Source organism: Salvia hispanica, chromosome 1, assembly GCF_029641045.1.
Source record: "Salvia hispanica isolate PSC_SH4W2 chromosome 1, Shi_PSC_v1, whole genome shotgun sequence".
Taxonomy (NCBI): Eukaryota; Viridiplantae; Streptophyta; class Magnoliopsida; order Lamiales; family Lamiaceae; genus Salvia; species Salvia hispanica.
The window spans coordinates 10256949-10273019 of record NC_142692.1 but is presented as its reverse complement, the minus strand read 5'-3'; the positions used below and the strand labels follow the sequence as shown (position 1 = coordinate 10273019).

Sequence of the window (16071 nt, the reverse complement as noted above, 5' to 3'; positions counted from 1 at the left end):
AGCCATACTTTGATTTTCGTGATCACATGGGTTATCATTGGATTCCACCACCACTTGTGATAGAAAATGCCTTGTCATGTAGCCATACTTTGATTTTCGTGATCACATGGGATGTCATTAGATTCCACCACCATTTGTGATAGAAAATGCCTTGTCATGTAGCCATACTTTGATTTTCGTGATCACATGGGTTGTCATTGGATTCCACCCCCACTTGATAGAAAATGACTTGTCATATAGTCACACTTTGATTTTCGTGATCACATGGGATGTCATTGGATTCCACCCCCACTTGTAATGTCATGTAGTCATACTTTGATTGAAGGGCTTATCACATAAACTGGAAATTACATAAGCAACATAAATTAAAGATTACATACTAAGCAACAGAAATTGAAGATTACACACTAAGCAACAGAAGTTGAAATTTGCATAATAAGAAACATACATTGAAAACAGATAAACTACGATCAATTCCCAAATAATTCTGCTATTAGATTGCGTTTCAACGTTTCTTCTTCTGGAGTTAAGTCCCTCCTAGCCATCAGCGGAGTAAGGATAGCTGCCTTGATGTTCCGTTCCTGAATATCACTAGCTGCTTTGATCTTCCGTTCTTGAATATCACATTCCCTTTCACGTGTAACTCTCATTTCACGCAGTGCTGCAGTGAAATCATTAGGGATTGTATATGAAGACGTTGCAACTTCTTTGCCTCTTCTTTTAGCCTTACTCTTAGCTTGATCTCTTCCGGTAGGACGCTGCAATGTTGAAGAACGACTCTCAGGAATGGAGTCAATTTGAGGTCCTCCTTCCTCACTAGTCCTCGACCTTTTTGAGCTCCCACGACTTTCTTCAAGACTATCTTCATCTGGCTGGAAACGCGTTGAACCAGTACTATTCAATTTCAATTCCCACTTAGGATTGTATCTCATCACCTCCTCAAACACCTTATGGTGAGTAAATTTTCTCTTACCATACAGTTGTTGAGCGGCTTTCTCAATGTCCTCTTTAGATTGGCCACTTGTAGCTCGATCATGTGCTTTTTTGTATGCAGCAATCCACTTTGTGACATTTGTGTTGAGTCGTTTGTAGCGTTGTCTCAATGACTCTAAACTTCTTTGTTGGCCCATTCCTGGATTTTCTTTTCTTGCTTCCTCATATTGATCAAGAACCTTTTGCCATAGATGGGCATTAGTTTGGTTGGTGCCAACAATTGCATCCCTGCTCACGAAACAATAAGCAGACATTAATGACATGTCTTCTTGCTCACTCCAATCATGTGGAGTGTTTGAAGCACTCAAGTTGGTTGGTGATATGACTTGGCTTGAATGTTGGTTTTGAAATGAATTTTGGAATTGATCAGAATTTGGAAAATCATCAAAACTAGGGAAATAATCTTGAGAAGGATTAAAATTTTGGGAAGGGTTGTAGTTTTGGGAAGGATAGAAATTTGGGGAATCGGAGAATATATTATTCTCATCATCATCCATAGTTAGCAACAAAGTAAGCTTAAAAATATGAAATTTTATCAAACAAGAAGATTATAGGAGGAGGAAAGAGATATTTTTTTTTGTGTGCAAACTATAGCAAATGTGGTCTCTATTTATAGAGGAAGAAAAATTATGAATTTTGATATAATTTTTATAATTTTATAATATTTTATATTAAAGATATATTAATTTAAAAGTATATATATATCAACCAATGAGATTGTGCCATTTGGCACAATCTCATTGGATGATGGAATGGAGACCGCCTGGTTGGTGTTTGGGTGGAGAGAGACCGTGGTCTACTTGAGATTGAGACAATATTATTGATTTTTTATTTTTTTTTTAAAGGTGGGGTGAGGTGGCGGTCGACCCACCCCACCGATAAACATAGTCTAAGTGCCCAACATCTTATCATTTGGGCCTATGTTTCTCTCTCTTGCCATCCATGCCAAGATGTTAGCCTCTTCCTGCATTTGCACCTGCACCTTCTACCTTCTTCGCTGACAAATTGAAGGAGGTGCAGATGCATATGCAGGTGAAGGTCATTTTGGGAATATTATATTCACAAACACACACACACATTGAGGAAGGTGCATCTTGACTCATAGTTTTTACATATGAAGGTACTTCTCTCTCTCTTTCTCTATCATCTCAATATCTGCTCGACTTCAATTTTTATGTATTAACTATTCAGATGGCCTAATTTTGAATATTTACTTCGGTTAAAGCCCCATACATCCATCCGATAAACTGCGCCTTATATAGATCTACAATTTTGTTGGAATTAGGATATTTCTGCATCTACCTCTTTGCTAATAACACTATCTAATTTCTTCACTGATTTTTAAGTTTGATCACACCTACAGATGAGCATGGACGTATATTTTAATTGATTATACTAATGCAAAATCATTTTTTTTGCCATACAATTGTACGCCAGTAAATATGAAACATTTGGTTTCAAACGAGATTTTGTGCAATCTTGTTTTGTGAGTTACTGAAAAGAGAGGAAAAAATATAGATGATTTGTTTCTATTTTAGAAAACATTTCATTTTTAATGGGATAACTCAAAAAGGAAAATATTTTATTTTAAATGAGACCAAGAGAGTTTATAATTTCTATTGGTTTGGGAAAGTGTATTTTTTCATCAAGCTAACTTGAAATTGTGTAACACCCCATTTTCTTCTAATCTTTTTCTCGGTTGGATTTTGAAAAGCTTTTCTTAGATTCTGACAGAAGTAACTGGAAATGGGTGAGTTCACAAATTGAGACTTCAGTTTATTTTTTGCATATACTCCATAGTCCATATGATAAAGAGTTTAAGTCTTAACGACCAAATATAGATGGGAATTAGCAACCAATACTAAGAATTTAAGATAAAGGCAGTGGGTGAAGGAAGATGATAGGATATAATGATCACCATGTTTAGAGAGAGACTAGTTGTTGTACATGAAAAATATTACAGCTTTAGTTTCCTCCTCTTGATTAGTTTGTGGTTTACCATGCTTTTAGGTGGTTTTTGGTTTTCAAGATAAAATAATAAGAAGATATAATTTAGGATTGAATTGTGAGGTTGTTTTAGTCATAGGGGATTAGCTATGACTAATTATCATAAGATTATATTAAATTGTGGGATTGAATCTCATTAACCAAACACTACATATTTAATTTCAGGATACAATCATGCAAACCGAACACCGAACGCCCCTTTAAAGTGTTATATTTTCGAGTTCTGTCAGTTTTGTGCTTGATTTTTTGGGGACTTTTGCTTTCTGTATCATATGGTTCGGTATTGCAAACCAACTAACCTGGTATTGCGAACTAATTTACCAGTACTGTGGATTTGACTGTGACACTGCTAATGAAATCTTTATTAAAGATTTGGTATCATATCTTTATTTATGACACGTGGCCTAAGTTGATTGAGCTGCCTCACCACTATCCAAATTTGCTTAGTATTGGTTATATGTGTGATCTGCCTATTTTGGACAATTTTTCTCGCTCATTATATATTCAACTCTTCTAGCTATCTAAAATTGATAGTCTTATCTAAACGTTAATTCCTATAGACAAATAATTGTATTTTCTCTCTCGTGATTTTCCATTCACTTTGAACTAAATATCTTCCTCCCACAATAAAAATCATTTTCAATGTCGACTCGGATTTTAAGAGATACAAAGAATATTGAAATGAAAAAATTAATGAAATATGATGTCCATTTTTTTTTATATTCGTTTAATAATAGAATACTATGTGTTAGTGGAACGTGAGACCTACTTATCATTTATGGTAAAAGTGAAATGTGACTCTTATTGTTGGGCGAAGAAAGTTAATTACTCTATTCATCTCACTTTAAGAGTCCTATTTGAGTTCAATACGAGTTTTAATAAATAAAGGAAAGTTGGTGAAAAAAGATAGTGGAATGTGAGTTCTACTTTTATATACTCCCTCCATCCATTAAATATGCAACATTTGGGAACCAACACGAGTTTTTATGTTGTTTTGTGAGTTAATGAAGAGAGAGTAAAGTAAGAGAGATGAAAAAGTAGAGATATAGATATTTTCATTTTAAATGTTTCATTTTTAATGAGACAATCCAAAAAAAGGAAAATATATCATTTTTAATGAGATAGAGGGAGTATTTGTTTTATAATAAGATATGAGCGGAAAAAAGTTAGTGAAATATGAGTCCTATTATTATTTATGGAATATTTCAACCGAGACTCCTAAAGTGAGACAAAGGGAGTACCATTTTTTAAAACGAGTGTTAAAAAATGTGTCAACACTAATAGAACAAAGAGGGTACTTATTAAAGTATATAATTAATGACTGGATAAAGAAAATTAGTATTGTCTCCGTCCAATAAGAATATGTCATATTTCCTTTTTCATCCGTCCCATAGAAAATAGTCCATATCCATTTATAGCAATATTTTTCTCCTTGTTATTTACTCCGTCCCACGTTACTTGAGGCGTTTCTTTTGAGCACGGGATTTAAGAAAGTTGTGTTTAGTGAGTTAAATAAAATAGAAGAGAGAATAGAGTAAGAAAGAGGAGAGAGGGCAAAGTAAAAGAAAGAATAAAGTAAGTGTGATTAGATGTTTTATTTTTAGCCAAAAAGAGAAATGACTCAAGTAACTTGGGACAGATGGAGTACTTTATCATTTTTAGAGTGAACTACAAAAATGGTCCCTGGACTATGGGTTTATCTGGCCCATAGTCTCGGGACTTTAAAAATATCGACAATAGTACCTGGACTAAGGGTTTATTTCGAAATTGGTCGGTTCGTCTTTTCACATTTTAACTGTTTCAATATAATCTTATTTCAATGTTGTACTCCCTCCGTCCCAGAGAAGTTGGCATACTTTGAAAATGACACGGGATTTTAGGAGGTTTTGTTTTGTGTGTTAAATGAAGAGAGAAAATATAATTTTTATATTCATGTAAGAGAGAACTTTTTCCAAAAAGGGAAATGTGACATCTTTTGTGGGACAAACTAAAAAGGAAAGTGTGCCAACTTCTCTGGGACGGAGGGAGTACTAAATTTGATATTATTTCAAAATTATCTTCTTCTTCTCTTTGTCATGTTTTTTATTTCAATATTAGATGTTATTTTATAAAATTAAATTTAAAATTTAGATTTTTAAATATCATTAAATTATTTTTAATTAAAATTATTAATTTAATAAAGATAGTTTATGCATTAACTTAAATTAATAGAGGAAATTTCTTTTTTGGTCCACGAACTTTGTCAAAGTATCATTTTAGGTCCGTGAACTTTGAAAATATCATTTGAGGTCCATCAACTATGAGATAATATCATTTGAAGTACTCTTTTACTATTTCCAAGTTTTTCTAGACTAAAATACCCTCAATACCTTAAAGGGTATATATTTTTAATAAACTTATCATATACTCATATTTTTTATAAATATCTTTACAATATATTTTTGACGATTTTTCTAAATATAATTTTACCATATTGTGACATGCAAGTTAAATTGCTTCTTTAATTATTTATATTAAAGAATTTTAAAATTGAATATAGAACTTCTTTAACAATAAAAAAATTGAATAAGGATTATTTCTTGCATGTCACAAAATTAAGTGATAATATTGAAGGTCAAATTATATTTAAAAAATTCATCAAAAATATATAGTAAAGATATTTATAAAAAATATGAGTATATCAAAAGTTTATTAAAAATATATACCCTTAAAAATATTGAGGGTATTTTCGTCCAAAAAAACTTGAAAATAGTAAAAAAGTACTTCAAATGATATTACTCCATAGCTGATGGACCTCAAATGATATTTTCAAAGTTCACGGACCTAAAATGATACTTTGGCAAAGTTCGTGGACCAAAAATGATGTTCCCTCAAATTAATAAGGATAATTTTGACAATCATAATTTTATCCTTATTTATAACTTATTATACCAAACACTTAAATAGGATAACTCATAATTATCTTAAGCAGTTAAACATCCAATCAAGATAATAACCTAATCGAAACTACGATAACTATCGCGAATTGTATCATTTTTAGTCGACTAATTTTGAGTGAGACAACAACGTAAAGACTTCCATTGTTTTCATCAATGGCAATGATATGCCAATTTGTTTGTTGACAAGAAGATAAGGAACACCAAAAACATGACCATTTTTTTTCAAAAGAAGAACAAAAATGAAAAAGGAAAATGTTTACTGTCAATAAAAGAAGTTTTTTTTTTCTTTTGAGTGAACAATATAAAAAGTCCCTAACGTTTCTGTTTGTGTCACTGCAGACCCTTAGAGAAAAAAAATGTTTCCACACAACCCTAACCTTAAACATAATCACATATCGTATATTTGTAGCCATTTTTCAGACCAAAATGCTCAAATGCCCTGAAGGGCATATTTGGCAATCCCTAAATTCGCTGACATATGAATTATGTCACATTTCTGTCAGCAACTTCTTATGTAATATCCTAATAAGTTTTGGTACTTCATACGTGATTAAAGTTTTATCAATATTTCTACACAAAAAAAACTTCTTATATTCCTCTATATCTAGTTAGTGGTAACAATATACTCCCTCTGTTCCATAGTAATAGAATCATTTTGCCATTTTGTTATGTTCCACAGTAATAGAGTCATTTCTCTTTTTAGTAAAAGTCAACACATTTTTCCACACCTAATTTACTCTCTCTTACTTTTTTCTCTCTTCATCTCTCTACCTTTTTCATTTTCCACTTTATTCTCTCTTTACTTAACTCACCTAACACAATTTTTCTTAATCTCCGTGACAAAAAGAAATGCCTCCATTACTATGGAACGAAGGGAGTACTACTTATATCATGTAGGAAATTCATTGAGAAACAACAAAAAATATGGAAAAATTAAGTTATTTATGAAATAAAATCTGAATCAATAATACATAGAATAAAAAATAGTATTTCATATTTAATCAAATAATACAATAATTATTTTCTTGAAACACTGACATTTAAAATATTATTTCATTATATATCATCGAACTAATTTGTTAATCTAAGCCTAAGTTTAAGAAAACTAGTGTTACCACCCGTGCTATGCACGGGTCAAAGAATTTTCAAATAATGAAAATATATTAACAATTAAATATATTAAAATAAAATATAAAGTAAATAATATAAATATATATTTATGTATAAGAATATAAACTAATTATAAAAACTATTCATAACATTAACATATGAGTTTGTTCTATTCTTCTTGCTGAAATTTGGTGCATTTTTCATGGTTTAGAATTTGCAAAAACACTGGGATCAAGAATGTTGGAGGTAGAGAGCGATAATCTTGTAGTGGTCGCTATGATTACACGGAAATTTGAGGTGAATGTCAGCTGTCGTGCGATAGTGGGAAAGATTGGCAGCTTATTGCTAGAGTTTGATTCGGCATCAGTGAGACATGTGCATCGAGAAGGAAATTTTGCTGCAGATTTCTTGTCACACCATGCATACAACTTTGGGAGAGTAGTGCATGTTCTTGAACAGCCGCCCACAGGCCTTGCTATTTGGTTATTACATGATAGTTTAGGAATTTCTTATGATCGGTAGTATGTAGTTTCATTCGGGCATTGCCCGCTTTCATTACCAAAATAAAATAAAATTATGTACTTATCTTGAGATACTATAAACAAACCATTTCATATGTAGCCTACAATTTATACAATTATAATATCTACAAATGTTTAGCATACAATTTATACAATTATTCATATCATTATAAACAATAACAAAAAAAATATGTATTAATCTCAAAATATTATAAATAAACTATTTCATACTTAGCATACGTGCTATTATAATATTTAATATGAGTGTAGTAATATTAAAATAAAAATAATAATAAAAGAGATGTGTAGATGAAATAAAATAAATATATAAATAAAGGAAAATGTACTATTAAATTAAAAAGAAGCAGGATCCTTTTGAACTAATCTTAAAAAAGGATTTCCACATCTCACACAATTTAATACGAAGTACAATTTTAATTTGTGAAAAAAAATCATACAAATAACTCAATGGAGAACAAATAAAGTTGCACTTTCTCTTGTCGCGGTAGTAAGTTCTGCAAAAGAACCAATCATGAATCATAAAATATACTACTCCCTCCATCCCATGCTACTTGCACATTTCATTTTCGGACTATCTGAAACTATTTGCATTATTTCTATTTTAAATAAATATTATGGTATTTAATTAAGGTATTAGAGTTGTTCGAATTTCCTTTATCAAGTGTTGCCTTATTGCACTTAAAATTTTAATTTAATTACACTAACTACTCATATTCAAATTTACGATGTCAAAGTAAAAAGTGCGAGTAGTATGGGGATGGAGAGAGTAAATGTATACATCATATGCATGCGGGATACATCATTTATATCGGGATAATTACATGTTTCATACAAAATATTTTATATTTGTTTCAATTTAATACAAAAAGTATTAAGTTTACATATTTTATATAAAAAGTTTACTTAGTGTTCCAAAATAATACATTCTGTTAACTCCCTACACCGTTAATTCCAATTACATGGTACATACAAAAGGTTTCATCAATTTTTCAAATTTGTACAAAAAGTTTTAAATTAAAACTTTTCCATTAATTTGTACAAAAAGTTTTAAACTAAAACTCTTCACCATCAAATTAACGAATCGCATTTTATTGTCGAAGCTCTCTCACGTAACATGAAAAATACAACTAAAAAGTTATTTAATTTTTTTGTATAAATTAAATATTGTCTGTTTGAAGCTCAAATTAGTCATTTTGTAAATATGAAATATGGACTTATTCTATATCGTGTTCTATATCGAGTCTATTGAGGAACAACTTTTTTTAAATCACGATCAATTGCTGGAAGAATTGATATTTATTTTTTTAGAGTGATTATCAGTATTAATTCTCTAATTATTTTTTTATTATGATGATAAGTTGGACAAATTATAAATTAATTAATGGTGTTTAAATAATTTAACGGTATGTATTAATTTAAAACACTAATGTAATTTTTTGTATGAAATATGTAAACTTAATATTTTTTTAAGGTAAAATATTTTATATAAAACATGTAATTACCTCCATTTATACCTGTCTTTCAATTGATGCAAGACGCTATGTAAATATTATGACAAATATGTTATATGTGTATGAAGCAAGAATATTTAATCTTTATAAACTACTCCCTCTGTCCGCGAATAGGAGTCCCATTTGTTAGTGGAATAGAGGCCCCACTTGTATATATTAGTTTTAAATGATATGTGAGTGAAATGAGTTAGGTGGAGGTGGGACCCTAGTACCATTTATAGTAAAAGTGAACCGGGACTCTTATTCGCGTATGGACTAAAATAGAAAAACGGGACTCCTTTTCGTGGACGGTCGGAGTAAAATCTTAAACTTCATATTCAATATTAACAAAAATATTATGTTCAGCCCAACTAAATTATTATGAACGGGACTAAATTAATTATTATAGTGGACTAAATGAAATGAAATTGGAAAGCCCAACAATTGAAAACAAAATAAAGAAAAACGGCCCATACCTTTTCACCCAAATAAATTACATTAACATTAAAATCAAATTTAAATTAACAAAACTTTAATAATTGTCTCTAGATAAAAGAAAAAAAAACGCCTAAAATAGATTAATGATCATTAATCATATGTAAAAACATATTTTGAGTACGATATATACTTTAATAACCAATTTATATTAAAATGGTTTAAAATAAAAGAAACAGGAGAATCAAATACTCCATAAAACAAATTGAGTAAAATAATAAATACTCCAACAAAATAGAGAAAACATCATCTATTTCGCGCACACACAAATCCTTCAACCCAACACGCTTACGTTAATCCCGATTGCCTAAAGAAATCCAAATCGAAGAAATCCTCACCTTGCACCACGAAATCAGCCTTACACACTCACCTCATACACACTCGTGATTGAAGGAATCGACCGAAATTCTTCAATCGCCTACACACGCCAACTCAAACGATCGACCAGAAAATCACAAATCAGAGATAAACGGGGCAGCATGCGAGAGGGATGGTGGTGCACTGTTTTATGATGGTCTTGATTAAGTTATGTGTTTCTCTTTAATGATATATGAACTGGTGATTAAATGCATTTCATATTGTGGTTTAAGCATTAGGGTAAAAACCAAATTCAGTTATTTCTTTTGTACACATATACTGATCAATCTACTGCAACTCTGGCATTATTTGGATTAATATGTTTTTCGGAGGAAAATAAACTTTTTTAGGAATCAGCACACATATAACTTTCTGAAGCCAATGTGCTATTCAGAAAGAAAAAATAGACACCAAAACCTACGTTTAATATCTTATGTTTCTTAGGATAAGTTCAGATTGGCTAATGTTATTGTTAAGTATGAATCCTGAAACTAAAACCATTAAATTTCCGAACTTCAGAGATTCCACACATAAAATGAAACCTAACCACATATGTAGAATTCAACTTCGAAGTGCATAAAAACTAATGAATGCTTAAGATAGTAGATTTAATACATTGAATTAATGCAGAGCCAATAACGGACATAAAGAAAAGCTGAACCTAACAACTTGACTATAAAAAAGGATGCCAAACAGCTAAAAAAATAACCAAGAAACAGCAACTAAACAAAAAAAGACTAAGATGACAAAATAAAATAAAAGCCCATAAATCCACTAAAGCTTCGGTTCTGGAGTTTCTCCTTCATCCCTGATATTTGTTGGATCTGGATTTCTCAAGTTGTGAAGATGAAGCTGTGATGAAGGAGAATATCAGGGATTTATCAAGATTGGGACAATATCAGGGATGAAGGAGAAACTCCAGAACCGAAGATGAAGCTGTGATGAAGGAGATCTGATCTGATCCAACAAATAATTCACTTAGCCCAACCACAAATTTATATTCATTAGAATCAACTCGGGAGTAAGATATTTGTTTACAACTTCAGATAAGTTGCAAGCTTTGTTAACAGTAAAAGGATTACTAATCCTAAACTCCAAATCATTCCATATCTGCACCTTAAATAGGACATTCTGACCCAAAAGTTTATCCTGTATTTCTTTAGGAATGTAACCAACAAGTTTATCCTGTATTTCTTTAGGAATGTAACCAACTCCATCATCCTTGAAAATTACAAACAAACAATTTAACAAAAAGACATCAATATTCATCATCTAATATAAAATGAAATGAAATCACACCTGGTTATCAGAACCAACAATATCAGAAACTTTTTACCTAATAAGTGGACACTCTAACGATACCAAAGAAGAAAAGTAGCACTGCTTCTACCATCCACAACACACAAACCTAAACCTTGGAATGGCCCAATCATCATTCTTTGCGCAACGTCACAATAAAAGATATTATCAGCCTTCATAACTTTCTTGACACACGTCTTCCATGCCATATGATACCATTCCCCAAAGTGATACTCCACAGTCTCAATCCTCCCAGATGGAGTATCCGTTAAGATCCTACTGGGAATCAAAACCAGATATAAACTAACAAAAAGTTAATTATCAAAAAAATAGTTAAACTCTAACTAACAAAAACATGTCCTAAATAGGTAGAAACTAAACAAATACCTTAAGACATAAGAGATCATTAATAGATTTAAATACCATATCATCAAACTCAGATTTTATTTAGCCTTCTTTCCAGAATACTTGACAATACAACTTTGACCAAGAAAGGACTACTCATTGGAGATCCTTACAAAATAAATTAAAATTAATTTTAAAAAACAGTCAATAGAATATTCAGAACATTACATACACTTTCCTAGAAGATAAAATAAAAAAAAACACTTCTGAAAATCTTTGAATTCAACAAAATCAGTATTAAAGTACACCTTAGATGCATTACAATGCATGGATATACGAACATAATCTACAGTACAAAAAAGAAACAATAATACAAAAACCAAGTAAAAATAGATGTAAGATTAACTTCAGTACTGCAATTTCTCCTTCATCCTTGCTATTGTCCAGATCTTCAAATGCTGACTCAAACTTATTTTTCTTCGTACAGTGGGAGTGATTTCTCCCAACTAAACTGTATTGCAGCATAATAAATAGAGATGGAGCAGATAGTGGTAAACAAAAAAGTGACAGAAGGAGTATTCATTGAAGAGGAATACAGAAGAAATTTGAGATAGAAGAACATAAAGGTAAAAAAATGCAGTGCATAATACTTTTAGTTGCTAAACCCAGATTCATTATAAGTGATTTTTCAGGAAAGAAGATGCAAGGAAGAAGTTTACAGAAAGAGACAGGAAGAAAAAAAGATCAAAACCAGCAATTTCAGCAGCAAAAATAAAGGAGGTAAACACATAACTGAAGTACAGAAACCTTGGGTTGCTTATTACAGTTGATGACTATGTGTCAAACAGTGAATCTGAAAAAAAAAAAAAAAAAAAAAAAAAAAAAAAAAAAAAAAAAAGAAGAAATAAAAACTAAACTAAACAAACCAATATAAACTAATAAAATGTGGCAGGTTTGAGATAACGAAGGAGAACACATGCAACAAAGAAGATTCAACCAAGAATGAAGCCCATAATATTTGGGAGAGAAGAAATAATAAGATAAAAAAACTGAAGTACCGAATACTTTTGTTCCTGAAGCCAATTGTAAATGATTTTGGAAGATGAATATATGGGTATTTATAGGTGAAAATGTGTGGGCTAATAGGGTAAAGAGCCTGCTCTAGTGTGGAGTTCCCAAAAAAAGCACAATAATAGACCAACAGACCTTCCATATAACAAATACGGAGTACTAAAAAATTTATAAAAGCTTTTATTACATACTAATATTTCGGCTAAAATAAAATTAGCTATGTAGTTCAGAACTATATGCTTCGAACCTTTATATTTAGATTTTGAATTTTTTTTTTTTGCTAATAAAATATATAGTGTTTAAAATACAGTGGATTAAATTTCTTAGACTGCATGATAATAGGCTGTTACACTTTTTCCAAATTTCTGTATAGATTTATTTGTGTTTATAATCAGCAAAGCTTTTAAACATGAATTCTGATATATCAATAATATTTTTTTAGGGACAAAGGCGTTGGAAACTGAGGACAAAGGCGTTGGAAACTGATTTATGGATACAGCAGCTGCTTTGGAAGGATAAATAAATAAGCATTGTAATAGAGTAGTTTTTTCTTTATGCGGTACCACAATAAAGCCTGCAAAAATTATTAAATAGGAGTAAAAAAAGGAATATCAGTTCCCGCCAAAACTATGCCATGTGGCAGTGCAAAAAACTGCCACTTTATATATTGATAGATAAATTTTATATTTATTGATATTTTATTAAGAATTTTAATTTAGTTTCAACTGAAATTTTTAACATCATATGAATATATAGGGTTTATTAATGATAGTATCTGAAATTAAGACAATGTAAATTTATAAATTAATACTGCAAAATTGGATACTTTCATAATAAATAAAATCGATCGATAAATCAAGGTAAAAAACAAATAAAAATTAGGAGAATTAGAATACATTAAAAAAAATATCAGAAAATGAGTCTTATAAGGAAGAAAGGGTCTCATTTTATTATTTTCATATTAATTAATATGGTTGATGATAAGTGTATATTATAAAAAAATTAGAAAGTGTAAAGTATAAAATACTAGAACTTATTAGAAAATTACATAAGAAGTTTGTGAAAAAATGTACCAGAAATTACATGTTAACAATATAATGGAATGACAAAAATGTCCTTTTAGGACTTAAGGGCATTTTACTCAGAAAAAATAAGATACGTGATTATGTTTAAGGTTAGGGTTGTGTGGAGGTATTTTTTTCTCTAGGGCCTAAAGTGACACAAACAGAAACATTAAGAACTTTTTATATAGTTCATTCTTTTTTCTTTGATTGATGTGGAATGGTCGTAATGTGGTATAAAAAAAAACGGTTTCAGTCTTAATTGTGCCAACTAAAAGTCATCAAATGTTTTGAAATTTGAACGATACCCTTTAGTTTTACTGCAATTTTTAGTATCCATGAAACACAAATACTTTATTTTTGGTTTTTATTGTGCCTTTACTTCAAGCGAGCGTGTCTTAAAAGAAATAATAATGGTGGTGATAGCCGTCAATTAAGAGAAATGGCGACGGTAAGTTGCATGGTGGCAGGGAATACTGGAGAAGGGGGAATGAAGTGTCGGGTGGTGGGGATAAGACAATCTCCAATAGCGGCTAGCCCATCGGCTAGCCGATTCACGTCGCTAGCCGATCGGCTAGCTGAACTATTGGAATCGCCAACGCAAAATCGGCGAGAGAATAGGCGAGTGCACGCCGATTTGCGAGCACTGGCCGCCATTGTGGCGTGCCGATCGGCTAGCGATCGGCCAGCGCTATTTTTTAATTTTTTTTTATGCATTTTTTTTTATTGCATTTTTTTAATGTAATTTTTTATACATTTTTTTATTGCATTTTTAATGTATTTTTTTATAATTTTTTTTTAATTATGTAATTTTTAAATAGGCACACAGAAGACGGGCTAGGCCCAATACAAAATTAAGACCTAAAACAGCGAGATCCCCGTTCGGCTAGCGGCAAACTATAACGGATTCAAGACATACTAACATTTTTTAATGTATTTTTTTAATAAATTAATGAGGAGTATAGTGGGGCGGTGGCTCGTGTGTGGAAGCCCGAATTTTTTTTTACTATGTAATTTTTTTTTGATTTCTAGTTAATGTACTTTTTTTATTTAAATAAAATTAACGAATTTTTCCCGTACATGTGTCGTAAATTTAATTCCGTATTTTGTGTTTAATTCCGTAAAATGTAGTTGTTTTTGAATTATTTTTATTGCGGCTAGCCTGTGGCTGGCCTTAGACTAGCCTATTTGAGTGAAATGATGATGTGGCAGGTAGAATTTTAGTGCTGATGACGTGGCAGTGAGAGAGAGTGGCTAGCCTGTGGCTGGCCTAAAGCTATTGAAGATGCTCTAAGAGTGGAAAAAACGCTAGCATTTTTTAATGCTACTATCTTAAGTATTTAATTGATGCGTAAAACTAATGTAATTAATACATTATTAAAAAAGACTGGATATTTTTTTAATACAAAAAAAGACGCTAATGTATTTTTAAGTATACTATTAATGTTTCAAAAAGTTCATAATTCTTGGTGTTCCAACCAAAATTACGAAATACAAATGAAAGCGCTTTAGCAAAATAAAAAAAATAGGTAATTTGTCCTCAATTTAAATACATTTTCTTTTATATTCTAAATTATTATTAATTTTTTAATTTTTTTAACGTAAGTAGTTGCATCTCTATTATTGTATCATTAAAAGATTATTTTGTAGTATATGATACTTGTATCAGCATCTAAATTCATTAATTTTTTAATTGATGAGTGAAAATATGTTAATTTAGTGGAGTACTACGTAATAATTTTAAAATGTGATCGTTTAATAATTCAAAAAAATAATGATCTTTACTAGTGGGGCGTGAAATGATAGTGTAGGAAATAAATTGATAAAAATATGAATGATAACTTGTTAAGGAAAAATAATTAAGTTATTACTCATTACCGATAAATAAAATAGATGTTATATTGAACTAAAAATCTCAGTTAAATCTTATATTCATATTTCTAATTGGATATTTCAATTGATTAATTGGTAATCTCAATTCATTTGATTTCAACCGATCTTCTGATTCGATTAATTTAAGATTTAATTAAATACGTTTAGATTTTATAATTGCAGCACATATTATAATCATAAAATGTATTATTATTAATGATATTATGGGGTAATAAATCATACTCATGTGTTTTACTCAATACTTATTAATATTGTTATGTTGTGATACTCTAGTTATTTTTATTCCATATTATAGAATAACTCAATGTTATTATCAATTAATATATACTAGGGTTTGTGTTAAAATGACAACACCTCTTAAAATGATACCGTGACACCACATATCCAGCAATATTATAAACGCTACACAGCAATATTATAAATGCTACACAACAATTTATAGATTATTTTATAGAGTGTTGGATATTGC

The 16071-nt window shown here is 30.5% G+C and overlaps 1 protein-coding gene across 1 annotated transcript; it reads right to left on the bottom strand.

Moving 5' to 3' along the window:
• Nucleotides 1–328: 328 nt before the first annotated feature.
• On the bottom strand, nt 329–1490 carry LOC148933217 (uncharacterized). Its single transcript, XM_089056228.1, has one exon. It carries the CDS (start codon nt 1488–1490, stop codon nt 471–473), a length of 1020 nt encoding a protein of 339 aa, XP_088912354.1. The 3' UTR covers nt 329–470.
• Between the last annotated feature and the right edge of the window lie 14581 nt (nt 1491–16071).

Excerpts from the sequence above, each read along its gene's own strand:
- LOC148933217 (XM_089056228.1), bottom strand. The coding sequence starts at position 1,490 with ATGGATGATGATGAGAATAATATATTCTCCGATTCCCCAAATTTCTAT.